This window comes from Bison bison, unplaced genomic scaffold, assembly GCF_000754665.1.
Source record: "Bison bison bison isolate TAMUID 2011002044 unplaced genomic scaffold, Bison_UMD1.0 scf7180017864229, whole genome shotgun sequence".
In the NCBI taxonomy this organism is placed as follows: domain Eukaryota; kingdom Metazoa; phylum Chordata; class Mammalia; order Artiodactyla; family Bovidae; genus Bison; species Bison bison.
In genome coordinates, this window is record NW_011494801.1 from 1,821,914 (window position 1) to 1,841,532 (window position 19,619).

Below are 19,619 nucleotides of genomic sequence, written 5' to 3' on the forward strand. Positions count from 1 at the left end.
TTATATGAGTAAGTTAGGTCAAGGAGAAGGAGTAAAGGGGATAATGGATATTAATAGCATTTGCAGAGGCTCTGAGAAAATCACATTAGAATGACTAGAAGAATTCCAGTATGACTGGGGTGTGCTGTGGCTTCAAGAGATAGGTAGAGTCCGTATTGAGAAGGACCTTTTGAACTTTTTAGGGTTTTAGATTTTAAGAGTAATAGGAAGTTGGTGAAGAATTAAAAACAGGACATACGGCCTGATCTCATTTGTTCTGAATAGAATATGAAGAATTGACTAGAGACTAAATCACTTAGGAGGTTCTCCTTAAAATTCTATCTCCAGTAAGGATTTTAACCTGATGATAGAGATAAGGTAGAAATGTGAAGAGAGTCAAGAAATATTTAGAATGTAGAGTATACAGGATTTGATGAATGAGGCAAATAATTGAAGAGGAGTCTAGAGTATAAACTGAAGTAACAACTCCAGAATTTCTATTTGGGAGATGGTTTAGCAGTGAAAACCTGTTTGGAGGGAGAAGGGTGAGGGTGTGTCTTAAACCTGCTTTAAGTATTACAGAGCATGAGGCCAGGAGAAGAGAATTTTCAAATACAAGAGAGTTGTCTGCTTGCTGCTGAGAGGTCAAGTGTAGATGAGTTCTAAAAATTCTCCCACTAGATGAGTAAGTTCAGAGGTGGTCAGTCTCATTAGAGCAGTTTCACTGGATTGATAGAGGGCAGATTTAGGAGAAAAAGTGGAGATGAGAAATAAGAAAAGTACTTCAAAACAATAAGCAAGGAGAATGGTAGCTGGAGGGGAAAGTGGTTTTAGAGAGAGTTCTTCTAAGCTGTTCATTTTCATTTTCATCTGGAAGTCGCATTTTACCGTGCTAAGTAATCTGATCAATCAGAGGGACAGACAGATTTGATTTTTTTTTAAATAGAATATAGCTGAGGAAAGAGTCATGAAAAGAAAAACACTGGATGAGAATTTTGGTAGGGTTTATGTGCCACATGGGATATGCATTTTTAGTTATTTTCTTACTATCTGTTCTCCCTCAAAACTGAAAGTGAAATAGAAATAGAAGACTTTTATGAACAGAGGGATATAAGACTTGACAGTTCTGGAGTACAGGGAAAGAAAACCTATGTCGCATAGATAAAATGACAACTGTATTTCAGTCCATAAATTTTAAATATCAGAGGGAAAATGGAACCAGGCATAGTCTGATTCTATATGTATCCCAACCCCATGTTTTAAGTTTAAATCACTTTTGTGTTATGTCATGAAAAAAGTATATTGGATTAAAATGATCGTTATTGATACACAGGTAGATTTTGATTGTCAGAAGTAAAATTTGACTAGAATATTACTTCCAAAAGATTATATAGGAGAGATTTCCTAGTAAATATTAGTGTTAAAGTTATACTTTGTTTTTGGCTTTCATAAAATAGTTCATTTCTATATAAAGTCAGATTACACTAGTGAGAACATTGAGTTTCAAAAGAAGAGCCTTGCCTCACAGTCATCTATGTGGTGGATAGTAGTTCCCTGTTTAGAATCTACTCCTAGAAACAATTTCTCCACTTTGAATCAGGGTCAGAGTATGCCTCCTTATACAAATGATTGGAAGACTTGGATATCCAGTAGTCTTGAGTTATGCGGAAAAGTTATAGGTTCCTGACATTTACAAATGGAAATTTTACCTTGGCCTAGAAATTATACTTCAGATGTTTGCCCTTTCTATGTATGTCAGGCAAGTTGGGGGTACAAAATTTGTGGAGATAGTTGAGCTTAATTATTGATGTATCAATATTATTTCAGAGGATTTCATCATACATTTTGTTTCCTTGTAAATTGATTTTTATTTTAAACATTGGGCATAACAAAAGGGAAAATATTGACAAGTTCTTTGTATAATAGAAAATCCCTGAGGCAAAGAATAAATTATTTCTACATGATCCACAACTTATCTCAGCTACTATACATGATTAGTGGTGGAAGATTGTACAGTTAGAATAGTGACCTAGCAGAGAGAAAATGTTGGGCATAGTGGTTCTGAACTAATTATTGTGGCGATATTCTACTTAGTTATCATCATTTTGATAACTTTGTTTAAATTTATACATAGGATAGGTCTCCAGGGACATCCTAGCTGAAAGACCAAACAATATTTAGATGATATACAAATCTAGTTACCAAGATAGCATATTTTGTTATCTACTTTGAGCATGTTTTTTTTTAGAGCCACAAATGATTATAGTCAAAATGCACAGACTGAATGATTTGAAAATGTGTATTAAACAACAACAACAAAAGTTTATTTGTGGTTATTACTGTGAAAGGCTTGGAAGCTACCTAATTAAGTAAAGATCAAAGAAGTTCCTTTCAAATTATATTCCAGCCCATTCTATAATTTTTTTCCTGAGCCAGTGCATTAATCTGCAAAGGGCTCTTTTATTTTAAATTTGCTTTCTAGAATCTCATGTTACTGACTATTCACTTCTAACTCCAAAGAATGAAATCTTTTACAGTATATTGTCTTGATTTTTATGTTTTTATGACTGTGCTTCTGAAGCATATGTTTGAATGGGTAGTAGTTTGCCTGGGTAGAGATCACTCTAAGCTACTAACATCGTCTGTTGTTCTTGATAATTGAAATCAAAGCAATATGTATGGCCACCTTAGCAGGTTGAACAAATTTAAAGTGCTTTTTTCCCCTCACACTGTCCTTGTGCTAAGTGCACCACAATTTTATTGACAGTTTAATCTCTCAGTGCCCTGGAAAAGATACAGGATAGTTTTCCAATAGTCTGATGCCAAAGTGACAGTTTGCATTACCAGAACTTTGTCAGAGTTGCTGGTATAAATTATATATCTTTTTTGAGAAATAATACCGACAGTTGATATTTCTTAATTAAAATATGTGTTGAAGGAATCTTATTTTCTACTTAGTATTCAAATTTTTTCCAAGATAGTATAGCAAGTAAGAACTTCATATAGAAAGAAACTTAGAGAAAAAGAATCTACCACATTATTATCAGTTTCATCATCTATAAAATGGAGATAAAAGTATGTGCTACAAAGGTTATACATATCCTGGGACATGGTAATGTTCAACAAACTTTAGTTACTGTTATGATGGTGCATTCTACATAGTCATTGGATTTGATTAAGTTCTCAACCCTAAGACTCCTCCTAAATTAAAATCTCTACTTTTTAAGCAAAATATTTCAGTAATATATTTCTAAGTAAGCATACAAATAATGCAATTTTTAGGATGTATTTGCTGATCTAGATTCTAACACACAGGGCAAGTTATTGAAAATTAAAATGGTTACAAGTGTTTTTTCAAATAAGATAATAAAATTTAATTTATTGGTTCTTTAGATTTTTATAGACCTTTTTAGCTTAAAATATGCACTTTATTGGAAACTGTTTATTAACTTATCTACATTTCTGAGAAAATTCAATCTGATAGGTTGTATACATCAAGAAGAGGAGTATTAAATTAGGAAGACTAGAATGAACAAGGCTAGGAAATAAATTTTTAGATTTCAGATATATACTTGCATCAGTGCTTCAGTTGAAGAAACCAGGTTCTGTGTTGTGCAGTGTTTCTGCCTGAGATGTAATTTATATTTAACGCTACAAAGAGAGAACTGAACTAGATGGGGGCAGGGGGTGGTCTGAAGTATTTGTAACTAACAGATATAATGATGAGCCCATTTTACTCCAGGCTGATGACTTCGTTGACAGTTTAAATGAACAAATTCTGTCAACTGTAGTCATTTTGTAAATTAAATGAGTACTGCTGTGCTTTGCATGAATTTTTATAATGTGTGGATTATATTACAGAGAGATTAAATAATAACTTGGTAATAGGTAACCTCGGAAGAAAGTATTAATTCACACTGATCAGCTTAAGGATACTTCTTGCTTTTGGAGGTTGGAGGTGGTCTTGGAAGTTGATAGATATTTTCTACACCATTTGGACCTCTCAACAGCTAGCTCTTTGTCTACTATATTCCTTTAGTCATAGCATGCAAATATCTATAGCTGCCTCTAATTTTACTCAAAAAGGAAGTTTTGATAAAGTATTTAAATGGCTTCGTTTTTTAAACTTTTTTTAATTGAAGGATAATTTCTTTATGGTATATCATTGGTTTCTACCAAACATCAACATGAATCAGTAAATGGCTTCTTGTTAAAAAAATTTTGTATTGTAGCAGTTGAATTTACAGTGTTGTGCTGTTAAATGTCTTCTTAAAACTTATGCTCCTATTAACCAAAGCAGGCCTAAGAAATTCAATCCTACAGTTCTCTCACACCTGCTTTCCCCCCCTATTCCTTCTTTACTTTAAAAGAAAAATAATAGCAAAGCAGTTTATAAAATGTTTGAGAGATAATGAAAAAAATAGCCCCAACTCTACCTCTTAACTAACCTCTTACTCTTATCATTCAGCCTTTTGGCTGTCATCACCAATTCCATATCTTAAGAATGACTGTGGTTTTGGCATTAGTGGGATAGAAATTTCAGCAACATAACTAAAGAATAAGGGAAAACTCTATGTGGACAAATGACTAACAGCAAATATGTCAAAGGTTGTCAAGGATAGGACAGATGCTTCAAAAGTGCCATTTGGAAATCCCTGGGTGTCCAGTGGTTAGGACTGTGGCTTTCACTGCCAAGAGTGCAAGTTCTGTCCCTGGTCAGGGAACTAAGATCCTGCAAGCCTCATGATGTGGACCTAAAAAAAGTCCTGTTCTTGATAATTTTACATAAGCTCAAGATAGGTTAATTTGGTTATTTTATAAGAGAGCCATTTGGTAAAATACCTCCTCTAAAACACTGAATTATCATATCTTTGAAAGTTGTAATGGATGGTTAATTTTTTTTTCTTAGCAGCTGTTTATATCAAGGACATAGTCAACAGAAGTAGTACGGAAACAGAATGAATACAATTTGGTAGGCCAGCTTTATAACTGATTCAAACTTTTACTTTCAAAAAGCAATTAATATTATAGAAGAGGATGTCACATGAGTTAGAAGTGAAGATGTAAGAACTGATAATCCTGAATTTTATCAGCTTGGCTTCTCCTCTCTTGGAGAGAATCCTTTTTCCTTTCTGCTACTGTTCTGTATTCTTAAGTCCTGTTAGTTGTCCTCTCACAGGATAAAAGCTAGAGCAGAGTTTCTGTCAGGTTCTCTTTTAGTAAGTGCTCTAGCATGTTCAAAAGGAATGCAGAAAGATACGAGTTCTTTATTGCAATAAAAAGTGGGCCCAATAACCAAAAATCTTGAGTAATTTTGATTTCATTAAGTTGTTACTGCTTATGTTGATACTGTTTTCATGACAGAAAGCTTCTTTTTAGTACCATCAGGTACTGTATCAAGTGCTTGAAATAGTATCCAGAAAATAAGTATTGTTACAGATGAGTTTTCTTTCTGCAAGGAACTGGCAGAAATATTACATGTTTGGTTATATAGCAGTTTTTATTCTGTATATACATTTTAATGTTCCCCCAAGCTGTTATTCATCATAAAATGAAAAATTTATAAAGCCCTGTTCAAATTTGTCTTTGAATATCTGAGTACTCCTTTTGGAGAGGAGGAAAGAGGTGGCTTTAAAGTGATTTGTATTGATTTCTGAGTTTCTTAATTTTTATTTACCATTTTATAAAGATTTTATATGTTGAGATAGACATGTATTATGAGTATCAGCTATGGACTCAAGATGGAGTTGCCTCCCATAATTTAGAAAACAAATTTCTTTCAAGATTAGTTGGGGGGGAGAATGGAATATATCAAAAGGTATGATCTTATAACAGAGTTTTAGAAAATAACTAAATTTTTCTCCCCTCTCCTTCCCAATAGAGTACAGGCTGTAATCCCTCCCTAGATTGTAAGTCTATGAATTTGAAAGAACAAAGAATTTGATAGCAGTTAATTGCAGCAAAATTTTTACTAAACAGCTTCTTTTGAGCCCTTGCATCTTCTCAGAATTTCTGAAGGAGCCAATGATAATTATTCTTAATACTCTAGCAACTGAAGGAAAAAAGTCCTGAGAATTCCATTAAATAAAAATACCAGTTTATAAAGTATGTCATTTCATGTTAATGTTCTTTGATTCCCTAACAACTAAATATGGTTCTCAAATGTGTGTGATTTTCATCTGAATCAAAGGGAGTCATGTTGCAAAGCTAGAATTTGATTCAATGCCACTTTGAAATATAGAGTATTTCTATAACACTTGCTTTTGAACTTTAAGTGAGAACCATAACAGATGTGAGAAAGAGTTATGACAAGGACAGCCTAATTTAAGTTTTAGAAATTTTAGGAAATGTCATCTTTTTATTGATTTCAGAGACTTTTTTCAAATGTTTTAAACACAATTTTCAGATAACAATAATGAAAAGCTGAGCCCCAAACCAGGGACAGGTGAACCAGTTTTAAGTTTGCACTACAGCACAGAAGGAACAACTACAAGCACAATAAAACTGAACTTTACAGATGAATGGTAAGTTAATGTTTTTGTAAAGATGTTTTTAGCCATTTTGTAGGATTGTATTAGATATTATTTTTAACAGTTCATCTTTGTTTTGCAATAATGTATTGGTTCTCAAACTTTAGCATGCTTCAGGATCACTTGGAAAGCTTCTTAAAACACAGATTACTAGACCCCACTCTCAAGAGTTTGAGGTGGAGTCAGAGAATTTGCATTTCTAAAAAATTCCCAGGTGATACTGATATTGCTGGTCCTGGGATATTTTTCTGATAGAAAATGCAAAAGATGCTCAATCACCAGTATACTAATAGTGCAAAAATTAATAAGCCTAACAATTTGGAGGTTTTTGCAGGCTTGGTCCAATGTAAAAGATGTATGTTTATGTGTATATACATATATATTTTTGGTTTGACATTATTTTAATGATACTGAATATATTTAATTCTCCTCATAGAGTTAACTTTATAATAAATATTCCCATATTACTACTTAGTTTTCATAAATATTATTTTGTCAGCTAATAGAATCCATCAAAAGGATGTACCATAGTTTTACTTATCCATTTCCTTTTAGTTAGGCAGTGAAGTTACTTATTTTTACCAAATAAGACTATGAATATCTTTGTTTACAAGCTTTTTTCCTACTTTTAAGGTGATTGATTTGGGGTACTTTTTCCAGAAATAAAACTGTATCTAGATTAAAAGATATTGAAAAATTATTTTCAAAAGGATCATCTGTCATTACATTTCTCCCAACAGCATATGAAAGTACATGTTTTGCTGTCTCCAGGCCAGTATTCAATATCAGTATATTCATTTATTTGTAACTTACGTATTTGATTTTTCAATAATTTTTATTTAGTTTATTACTAGGAGTTTGAACTTCATTGGTGGTATAGATTCTTTTGGATGGCATTTCTGATTATATTTATTACTCATTAATCTAGTTAAATATGATATTTAAAAAATTAGCTATGTGAACTTCCTAAATTCTTTGCCACTGTCTCATTGCCTTTATCATGAGAGACAGCATCCAAAATACTATATTTAAATTTATTATTGTTATTATGTAAATTAATATATAGGCAACATAATCTTTCTTAACATAATTAATTATATATTAATATAATTATATGTGATTAATATATGGTGGTTATGTTAATCATTTAATAACCAATATATTAATTATTCTAGATAATTGATATATTAAATTGTACATTATTATATATTATATGTTAGTATAATATATAATGTATATAAATGATATATAATATAGTTATATATTGTTTATTAATATATAATTAATTATATGTTGATATATGATAATTATTGTAATTCACAGGTTTCCATTTGTGTTTCTGTGTGTTTTTTAATATTAAAATCTTTGATTAAATAGCATTTTCATTTATTATTATTGAATACCTTCTGTGTTTCAAAGCCCGCTCTAGACTTTGGGAATACACTGATGAAAAAAATAGACAAAAAATATCCCTGCCCTATTTGAGCTTATTCTCTAGGTATGGGAAGCAGATGATAAACATAATAAATAAATGATTTGTATAGCAAAAGCGTATTAAATGGTATTAAGTGCTGTGGAAGAAAATAGACCAGGTAAAGATGATTGGAAAACCCCAGGAAAGGGTAGGCATCATTGAGAAGATGACATTTGGGCAGTTTAAAGGGTAAGGAGGAGTGAGCTATGCATATCTGGGGGAAGAGCATTCTATGCAGAGAGAAAGCCAGTACAATGGTGCAGAAGTAGGAGCAGTCTTAGTATGTTCAAAGATCTTAAAAAGAAAACAAAACAAAACAGTGTAGCTGGAGTGGAGTGACCAAAGGAGAGAGTAGGCCAGTATCTATTATAGATAAGGTCAGCCGGGGAAGTGAGAAGGGTCTTAAAAGGAAAAAGGGTATCTCTGGCTGTGTAGATCTGGTTGTGTAGAGAATAGGCCTTGGGTTGGCAACCCACTCCAGTGTTCTTGCCTGGAGAATCCCAGGGGCGGGGGAGCCTGGTGGGCTGCCGTCTGTGGGGTCGCACAGAGTCGGATACGACTGAAGCGATTTAGCAGCAGCAGCAGAAACCGAAAGACCAGTTAAAAGGCTTTGGCAGTAAGCAAGGTGAGAGGTGGTGTTCAGTCGCTTAGTTGTGTTCGGCTCTTTGCGACCCTGTGGACTGCAGCACGCTAGGCTGAGGTGGTGTCTTGGACCAGGATGGGAGCAGTGGAGGTAGTAAGAAGAGATTGGATTCTAGATGTATATTTGAAGGCATGGTCAATAGAATTTCTTTATGATCTCTACTGTTTGACCTCAGCTTTTAAAAATTATGATATCCCTGGCTCTTTTTCTTAGTATATAATTTAAGATCACAAAAGATTATCATATTTATTCTCAAGTCTTTTCTCATGTTTCTGTACAGAAGGGACTGATTTCTTATCAAGAATCTCATCTGAGCATATTTTAACCAAACATCTTTAGTCCCACTCTTCTTTTGAATGGTACTTTTTCTTCTTTGAAAACTAACCATGAATTATATTCTCTTATTTACTAGTTTCTTATTTCTTTAGCAAAAAAGTAGGTAGCCTTTTTTTCTGGTTATAAAAGTATTCTGTATTCATTATAAAAAAGATTTGTAAAATGCAGTCTTTTTCATCTATGCCGGTATGATGTCTTGCTTTTATTTTAGTTTCTTTGATGACAGGAAGGCAATAGAGTACACAGACAAATAGTTGAGACTCTGAACCTGACTAGCTGTCGGACCTTTGTAAATACCAGTTTTTTCATCTGAAAATGGGAATATTTAATACAACCTTCCTCAGGGTTTATTGGGAAGATTTAATGAGACCATGCAGAAAAGGTACATAGCACTTAGCTCGTTGACTGGCACACGATAAGCTTTAAATAATTGTTAGCTACAGTTGTCATCTTTTATAAATTGCCTTTCATATCCTTGGCCCAGTTTTTTACTGTGGTGTTTATGTTTTTCTTACTGACTTATAGGAGCTATATAGAATTAAGTGAAGATAATATCATTCGTCTTTCATTTGTTGCAGATATTTTCCCCAGTTTATTGTTTGTCTTTAAGTGCTTACGGTAGTTTCACTTTATGGTTTCAGCTTGTGAGCTAATTAATGCTCCTTGTCCTTCTCAGAATTAGAGGAAGATTTCTTCTTGATTTCCTTTTATAGTTCTGTGCTTTTATATTAAAAATATGTTTAGTCTTTTTATAGTTTATTTTACCATAAAGTATGATGTAGGGCTTATACCTCAATTTTTCCACATGGCTTTTCCTTTTTCCCAGTACCTTTTATTGAACAATCTAGTCAGTCATTTATCTATAATTTTAAAATACCATAGTCACACATGCTAAATGTATTTACTTGATTACTTGTCTTTTCCACTAACGGCTCTGTATTCCTACATCAGTGCCCTATCATAACTTCTACACTGAGCATTCTATTTAAGCCTGCATCATAACTTTCTCAATGGGGGAAAAAAAAAGATGTATATATCACATTGGCTTATCTTTATCAGAATTGCTATACCTAACTTTTTGGTTATAAAGAAATACATGTTCATTGCAAAAGAAATAAGAATCTTAAAGAAAAGTTGAAAAAAAAATTACAGTAACCCAACTGAGATGACAGTTAACATTGGTGTCATCTTTCTGATATTTTTCTGATAAATGTCCTTTCTGATCTTTTCCTCTGTGTATATACCCATGTAGATATGCATTTTTCTTAAAAATATACATGGATGCCATTAAAAAAAAATTAAATTGACTTCCGTAATTAGCCCAAAAAAAAGCTTTTGTAAAATTTTGACAAACATTCCATGATAATTTTTATTGTTTATTGAGTCACTGCTATTTGTCTATAATTAACGTTTTTTAAGTTGTTGTAGCCGTTCAGTTTTTTCTTGTTCACATCTTTACTAAATTTAAGAAATTGTTCCATTTTTCTGAATTTAATTTTAACCTTAATAAGATTGTTATACATTTTCTTCTATTTTCTTTCCCACTCAATTCCCTTTTTACACATATGTCATGATTTGTCACAGAATGTTCATTGAAAATTATTTATTTAACTTGGTATGGTGTTCTGCTCTAGCCAGAAATTCTAACAGAATTATGGTTATCATCAGGTAGGTATTAAAACTAAAATAGAAAAACATTATTCTCTCCTTCTACAAAACTATGGTGTCGATCACTTGCCATATTTGAACAGCAATCTAGAACTGGCAGTGATCTACAAAGGGCAATTCAAAGACCAAAGAAACTCCCAGGCCTCTTTTCAAGTATCAATTTAAAAGTAGCCTAGAACAATAAAGTCTAAAAGGGTGTATGATCAAAGTTTGTAAAATCAGTAAGAATTTTAATATGGTGAAACATCTGTAGTGAGGACAAGAAGAGAGATTATGTAATTAAGTTAAAATTCAATAGAGAGACTTGTAAAAATATATACCAGATCGTAGGTGCATCAGTCAGTGAAGAATTTATATTTTTAAGTCTCTCTTTAATATTAAAAGTGGATTAGAATAATCACCTTGATTTTTTTTTTAAGTGATGTTTCACAAGTACTGCTAATATAAATCTTGTGTTTTATTTGTATCCTGAATTTTTTTGATCAACTTCTCTAGTTGTAAAATATTATAGTCTGAAGTTTTTGGATCAGCTTCTCTAGTTGTAAATTACAAAAATTATCCTAAAAGTTGACATTTATTAACTTCTTGGTGAAATAGCTTGTCTTGATTGTAGGAGCAGTACTGCCTCAAGTTCCAGAGGAAATGGGAGCCACTGCAAATCTGAGGATCAGGAGGAATCCTTGGTCCCACAGAGCCCAGTGCAACCACCAGAAGGAGAGAGTGAAGCAAGTAAGGTGATATTTTGTCCTGACAAAACCCAATGTTGGATGTTTGTTTACCTATTTTTCTGATACATCAGTGCTACAGTTTTGTTTTTTAACTTTTGCATCAGTAGTCCACTCACTGCTATTGATGAATTATCAATAGCAAACGCAAAAGATAGGGACCTTAAGCATTTAAGATGAGGCATCACAGGGAAGTGTAGTTCCCCTCTGTGGGTACAGTGGCCAGGATAGATGGTCATCATACTGACAGTACATTAGATATAAATGTTGGCTTGAGTTATCATTACCATTTTTATACCTAGCAGTGAAATCCAAAGTATCTATCTTGATTTTTTTCAAAGAATATTGGTTGTTTATGGAGGGAAAGAAAAAAGAGTTAAAATCTAAACAGGTTATGAGTGAATCCTGTTTCATATAAGAAGAGCCATTTGGAGAATGTTTTTAGAACCCTTTCCTGGAATATTTTTATGTGATCATCATATGAAATTTACGGCTTAGTATAGCCTTAGAACACAGTAGATTTTCAGTACATACTTGATAAATGAATTCATGAATCGTTTTTCATTAAATGAATACATACTTCAGTGTAACAGAGCTAACAAGAATTAAATACATATAAGGAGAAGGCAACGGCACCCCACTCCAGTACTTTTGCCTAGAAAATCCCATGGACAGAGGAGCCTGGTAGGCTGCAGTCCATGGGGTCGCTAGAGTCGGACACGACTGAGTGACTTCACTTTGACTTTTCACTTTCATGCATTGGAGAAGGGAATGGCAACCCACTCCAGTGTTCTTGCCTGGAGAATCCCACGGACTGGGAAGCCTGGCAGGCTGCCGCCTATGGGGTCGCACAGAGTCAGATACGACTGAATCGACTTAGCAGCAGCAAGATGACTATCTAGCAAGCAGATATCCAATTAGGAACAAAAAAACCTGATCCTTCATAGGTCTATAGAATTAAATCCCAGAAATAAACATTTTCAGTAGCCAAATAGAATTTATGGTGAGGCTAACTTTACTCTTTGCTCATGATATTTCAAATTAGACCAAGTATATGACAAAAGGAAGAAAAATACTCGGTTTTTAAGTTTATATTCTTTGACATTTAGGGGAAAATAAAATCAAAATGAGGAATGTCAGTTGGGAGGAATAATCTCAAGCAGGATTCTTCACATAGAGTTCCTGAAGGTCCATGCATAGGCTTTGGGAAGAGGCAGTGGGCAGAAGTGATAAACAAGTAGCGAATACCCAAATCTGTTCCTGATAGTATTTTACTATTTTGTGGGTACAAACATAGTATTTGCATTATACTCTGGGGGAGTTTTTATCTGAGTGTCAGAGGTTTCTATGACCCTAAAAGGGTTAAGAACTGCTTATGTATAGGAAACCTAGAATATTAATTAAATTAGTGTTTATTTTTCTTAACAAAAAAAAGTTAGGAGTTAATGATAATTTGGTTTAATTCCCAGAAACTCCTGAAGAATCATCAGAGGATGTGACACTTCAGGAAGGTACATCTGCAGAAAGCACAGTTCAAAACCATATAGATACAGGTGAGTTGTTTTGTTCTCCTTAGATAATTCCTTCATTATAGGAAAGCAAGAAGCCTTAATCTGTGTTAGTCTCTCCAGAGTTAGAGACCATTTCCAAATAGATGTGTTGTGGAATTTTGTTCTTCATGTAGGGGAATTAGATTTATATTAGAAAATGTCTGAAGTTAGATTAAATAATTAGTGTTGCTGACATGACCAATTATTACTACTTTATTTTCTGACAGCACAATCAGATAAGTTTACTTCTGAGTCATTGGATTCTGGCTCAGGAGAAAGGAATGACTTCAATCTTGATAGCCCTTGTGGGGTTGCAGAAGAATCCACTTTGTCTGAAAAAGGCAAAGAACCAGGAACTTCAGATCAAACTAGCACTCCAAGTGCTTCCAGTACCAGCAATCCTGAGCCTCAGTCACAAACAGAAGCCATCGGGTCTTTGGCCCATGAGGAAACATTGACCAGGGACTCTGCTCTCCAGGACACAGATGATAGTGACGACGACCCAGTCCTGATCCCAGGTGCAAGGTATCGAGCAGGACCTGGTGATAGGTTGGTAAATTTTTAATTAACATGAACTATAAAAATATAATTCACAAGCTTTATTTCTTTCTTTGAAGTTATGTAAAAGAGTTTCTCCGTTTTTGACAGTTACTTCCTGTAAGCGTGTCTCAGGCATATAAACTCATAGAATTTTGTAAACTGTAAGTAATTTCACATATTACATATTGCATTCTTTGAGCAAAAGAAGAAGATACAAAGAATTGCTGTTTATCTTCAGCACAAAGGCTTGGTCTTCAGTTTACAGATTCAGAGGAAGGAATATGGAGGATGGCCAACAGATTATTTACTGAGTTAGGGTTATCTTTAGTTGTCAGGTTGCCTCATAGAGATCTTGGCCTGTATCAGTTTGGGGTTTTTTTAGCGTTTAGTTTTTCTGCTCTTCTCTTAACCCTGGATTAAGGTAGTGTGATAAAGTTCTCTTTTTGAGAACATTGTGTTTTTCTCTGACTTTTACTAAGTAACTCAGTTTCAGAAATGAAAAGTCATACCAAGTAACAAATATTTTAACTGCAGTAAAGAATTAAATTGCTTACATGTTCATAACTTTTTCCATTTTTGATTTTATGTGTTCATAAGGATATATTTTATTTTTTTAGTAGGTAAAGTAAATCTTTAAAGTATATTGCATTCCATACGTTCCTAAAACTATTTCTATAATTAGTGCCATCATAGCTCATTGTAAGTTCTGTCCCATTCTAGGGAATCAGATTTTACCTTTAAAATCTTAGCTTTCACAGGCATGAAGAATTGTATCACATGTATTTATGCTCAATGTACTGCTGTTTATAAAATGTTCTGACATTTCTGTCAAGTGAAAAATACAATGAAAATATTAATTTACTGTTAAAGAGTGGCAATGTTATATAATGATCAAGAGCATAATGACTTGAATTCTGGTTTTATCATTTACTAGCTGTTTCCTCATTCAAATTACTTAGTATCTCTTAAAGGTTCGGTTTCCTTATCTATAAAATGAGATTATAATTGTTTAGAATTGTTGTCAGAATTTAGAAGAAAATCAGTCAAAGGACTTGTCTCACTTTGAAAGCACTAAATAAATGATAGGTGTATTAAATAACCAAGACATTCCATGTAGCTACGTAGACTTTAAAAAGCAATTACAATAAGAATGGCTCTAGAGAGGACAAGCAAAATTCCTGAATATAGTAACTTGAAGTTCAGTTTAGCTGCCGTTTCTTAACTATGAAAAGATGGATAAGTATCTGCCTTTAGTCATATTTGGTCAAAGTGTTTACTTTGCAGTGACTTTTAAACAACATTTTGTTGTCACCTAACACACATTAGTCTTCAGATTCTTAGTATATATTTTAGACAAGTAAAACTTAGTTTCATTTCTTTCCATACTCAGAGGGAGTCCCATAGAGTATTATTACCACTTGATGTATGCAAATAAGGTTGGCAGGCATGGCACAATTTGAAAATCAAACTGATGGTTTCTAAAACCTAGGATGGAGAGCCAGAGACTCTATTTTATGCTTGTACATATTTGGCTTTCAAATTATATAAGCAAACATATGTCCTTCATTTTTTATCTATACTTACATAGCTTAAATGATACTAAGGTCGTAATTGAAAATGAAATTTAAGTATCCATTTCTAGTAAAATGTACCATGTCACTTACCAAGTCTGTTTGTTTAGATAGGAATTATATATTTTTGGTAAATATTAGACACTTGCAAAAAATAATAATTATTTAACATCTTGTATTCAGGCTAATTATATAACACTTTTACCTGGCCTGCATTGTAGATGAGGAAACTTGAGGTGCTAAGCAGAGATTTTGTATATTCTAGACCTAAGGAAATTTTTTTTTTTAACACGGTAGTATAACATGAATGAAAAAGGAGAATTTGTGGGGAGAATGGGTCCTAGAGAATGCAGAACATCTTGCAGCATATTGTCCTTACCTTGGATATCTTACTAGAAACTATATTATCTTTCTATTGAGTATTATCATTTACTTATCATTTTTGTAATACATGATTTATGCATTTTAGGGGTTCTCCTGAAGTTTAGACATGCCACAGAATTGGCACCTGATAGCTTCATTGACCCAAGAAACCCATTTGCTGAACTAGACTAGCAGAATCTTTTAGAGGAGAGATGATCAGGTTCAACAGCCTGAAAGTGACCCCACTTTGCGCATGTACTCTTAAATTTGTGCTCTCATGGTTAGATCCAGATTTGAAACCACCTCTTGGTCTGTATTTGCTTCCCTGCTTTTTTTTTTTTTTTAACTATTAATTAATATTCTGTATATTCAGTTTAGGTATTTAGCCTTTTTTGTCCTATATATTATTTAGTTATTTGTCCTATATATTATTCTATAGGACATAGCAGTAAACTTACTTAAGAGTAATAGAAAGATAATAAAATTCTTCCTTTTGAGAAAATTAATTTATTGAAGAGGACAAGTATGCAAACCATTTATAAATAGAAAATAGTTTTAATAAATATATGAAATTAGATACAATATTATATATATCAGTGTGTACACGTACATACACAAAGTTGTACATACTGAGATAATGCCGAGGTGATTAAAGTGGCTGTTTCATAATTACATCAGTTTTCCTTTGAAATTTGCATTATTCTTTCCTAGCTATTTACCAAAAAAATTTGCAAATGATGTAAGATCTTCCTTCTGACTTTTCTGTAAATAATTTTGATAATTCCTAACTTTCTGAGTACCAAATTGATTAAATTTTGAACTACCTATATAAAGTATACTTTTTGTTTCTGTACCTTTCTAAGGGCTCTTCATCCCTGGCCATTTATCTTACTTCCAGAATTTGGAGGAATGAGTATGTTGACTTTTTTGTTCTAAAGATAGAAAGTTTAAGAAATTTTACTTCTTAAGAACATGAAAAGAATCATTCACCAGCTTAAGAATAAGCATATGATTTTTGTTCGTGAGAATTTCTATTTCCAAGGGAATAAAGAATTCCAAAGCTCTGCTGTAAAAATCATACCATTTGGTTCTTAGAGTCTAAGTAAACATCTCACTTGGATGAAATGCCAAACTAAAAGGATGCATGTCCCCTCTTGCTGCCATTTGAGGAACCCAGTCAAGATTAGTTTGGTTAGGCCAGAGAGATGGCCCCAAAATTAAAAATGGTTAAAGAGTATATACTTAGCTTTGTACCTTAATTTGATGAAGAATTACATAGTGGATCTCATAAATTTTTTGCCACACATTTAATTTTTAAATGAAACCTAAAAAGTTTGTAGCTAAGCCATTTTTGACACGTTTAATGAAAATATCAAAACAGTTCTTTGCAATACAAAGTTACAATTTTTTAAATAAAGATTTGCATTCTTATAATTCGGTTAAATAAATATGACCCAGGTTTTCACTTTTGAGCTGAGATCAAGCATGAGAAGGAAATGTCTTAGAAAATAAAATGTTAGCCTTAACAACTAACATAGGTATTTTAAAATCTCTTCATATTAAATACAGCTAGTCTCAGTCTAAATATAACTGGGACTGTCTATAGCAGAGGCCAGCAGACTTTTTCCTAAAAAGCTAAAGAGGAAATATTTTAGGCTTTACTGGCCAGGAGGCAAAGTGGAGGCTATTATGTAAGCACTTACATAACCATATAAGATGTAACCATTTATAAAAACCACTGGTCTCTTGTGGTTCATTACAAAAATAGGCAGCTGGTCAGATTTGGCCCAAGAGCCGTAGTTTGCTGATCCCTGCTTTATAACAGATCAGTTTTATAGAAAGAAACCAAGCTATAGTATATGGTAAAATTCCTCTGTTGACAGATAACCAACGTTCAAAACAAATCTGTGAATTACCACATTAGATCTCCTTTAACTTTGTTTATAGCAGGAACACAGAACATTAAATGGAAACTAAATTGAAGAAAGAAATAATCAAACATATCTACTTTCTAATATGGTTTAAAAAAATAAAGTAGTATGTACATCTCTTAGGGATTTTATGTATTGGATTTAGAGACATAAACAGGTGCTCTTGGAATGAAAGAAAAGTGGTTTTGTGTTTAGCGGTTTATTGTTTAGATGGTCTTCATGTAAACTGTTTTCAGCACACCAAATCCAACTTCTAGTAAATGATAGGATGGCCTGACAGTTCATCGTCTTGACAAACCCAAGAGGTTTTTACTCTCTAAAAAGAGACAAGCATCTAAGTAAGCTTTCTGAAGTTCTCAAAGAGTCTTGAATAGATTTTTATAGACTCAGTTTAGATGCTCTAAAATTTTTTATATAAAGATTAAAGATACCACTTTCTAAAAATATGTTTCTTATTTGCATAGAAATTCAGTTCTATTTACCTATTTTGGACTATGGAACATGGCCTTCTTGAAAGCCAAAATTCTTTGCATACTGTAAATTTGCTGTCATCTATTGAATCATCATTATAATCACTTTTTCAGTATTTCTAGTGATTCAAGTTTATTTTTTATTAAAATTTCAAAGAAAAAAATAATCATAGAGAAAGAACTGAACTCCTAGGGAGTTAAAAGCTCTGTTAATTCTTTACTTGCTTGTTATCCAGTCTTATGTTTAGGACAAATGAATCAGCTCAGGGCTTAATTATTTAGTTCCTAAAGAGCAGCTCAGCCCTGGGGAGCTAACGTAGGTGTTCCAGTGGATGGTATTGATAATATGACTCTGCAAGTTCCCTGCTTTCTGTAACAAGGTTAGGTTCTAATCTTTTTATAAGATAAAGGGATTAAGTACAATGTTTTCCTTCCAGTCTATCTTCAGTGAGCTACTTGTCTTTAATTTCCTCATATACATTTAGTTGAATGACATATTCTCACGTAATACCCTGAGTCACAAAGGGTAACAAAAGTATTTTAGATTTATATGATTAATGATAAAAGTAGTGGCCTTCATGCTTTAAGTATTTGGTTCTTTGAAGTGAAGTCTTTGTGAGTGACTTTAGTTATTGTGTTCCCTTCACTAGATTTAATATCAGAGGAACAACAATAGGTGATAGAATAATGAGGTAATTCAGTATGTTCCTTCATTATTTTACTCTATGATGAATATGCTAGGTCTTCTTTTTTCCACAGCTAACCACTTTTCCTATTAACAGTTAATACTTCTTTGAACTTAACTGAACTCTAAGTGCTAAGCATTATAAATGGGTTGCTTTTCAGAAACTATATTTAGCTGCATGCACTGCATGGGAATAGAATGAAAAGAAATTTCTTGTGTGCAGATGTAATTGATGTTCACTTCAAGTGTGTCATATGATAAAGTAACTGTAATCTGAAATTGTTGTTTAGTGGCTCGGTTGTGTCCTAATCTTTTGTGATCCCATGGACTGACTGCCAGGCTGCCCTGTCCATGGGATTTCCCAGGTAAGAATACTGAAGTAGGTTGCCATTTCCTTCTCCAAGGGATCTTCCCAACCCAGGGATGAACCCACATTTCCTGCAGGCAGATTCTTTACTGCTGAGCCACCAGGGAATCCCATAATCTAAAATGATGCACTTTAAATATTAGCTAGTACTGCTGTGTGATACTAAATTACTGGATTGCATTCTTCAACAAAATACTCAAAGCAAGTAGCTAATATTAGCTAATTTGTTGAAGAATGCAATTTGTGTTTTTTTAAAAACTCAGTTGGGGTAGCATTTAGCAGCTTTTTTGCTTGAAATAAGTAACAAAAAATGGACTTCAATCTAAGTCTCTTCATAGGTTTAAAATTCTGATTTTTTTTTTTTTAAGAAAGGGACTGTCACATGAATAACTTAGTAACTTAGTATCACACATCAAGGGATAACAAGCCCTCAAAGACTTCTGTAGTTTGAAGACTAACAGGGGGATACATTTTAACATGTAAGTTAAAGTTTCAGCTCCATTATTCATGTACCGAAAACCTGATATACTGACAAAATCAGTACTTATTCAGTTCAGTTCAGTTCAGTTCACTCAGTCGTGTCCGACTCTTTGCGACCCCACGAATAGCAGCACGCCAGGCCTCCCTGTCCATCACCAACTCCCGGACTTCACTCAGACTCACGTCCATCGAGTCAGTGATGCCATCCAGCCATCTCATCCTCTGTCGTCCCCTTCTCCTCTTGCCCCCAATCTCTCCCAGCATCAGAGTCTTTTCCAGTGAGTCAACTCTTCGCATTAGGTGGCCA

General features: G+C 33.4%; 1 protein-coding gene across 6 annotated transcripts in view; it reads left to right on the forward strand.

The window, feature by feature from the left end:
• Nucleotides 1-19,619, forward strand: part of DCAF6 (DDB1 and CUL4 associated factor 6) — a 180,342-nt gene that overhangs the window by 122,055 nt on the left and 38,668 nt on the right. For 3 of the 6 annotated variants that reach the window (XM_010846012.1, XM_010846014.1, XM_010846017.1), the window contains 5 exons: nucleotides 6,386-6,503; nucleotides 11,244-11,359; nucleotides 12,825-12,908; nucleotides 13,133-13,454; nucleotides 18,431-18,472. In XM_010846012.1, coding sequence (XP_010844314.1) covers nucleotides 6,386-6,503; nucleotides 11,244-11,359; nucleotides 12,825-12,908; nucleotides 13,133-13,454; nucleotides 18,431-18,472 — 682 coding nt within the window. The remainder of the gene's footprint in view (nucleotides 1-6,385; nucleotides 6,504-11,243; nucleotides 11,360-12,824; nucleotides 12,909-13,132; nucleotides 13,455-18,430; nucleotides 18,473-19,619) is intronic. The other 3 variants (XM_010846013.1, XM_010846015.1, XM_010846018.1) reach the window with 1 other exon arrangement.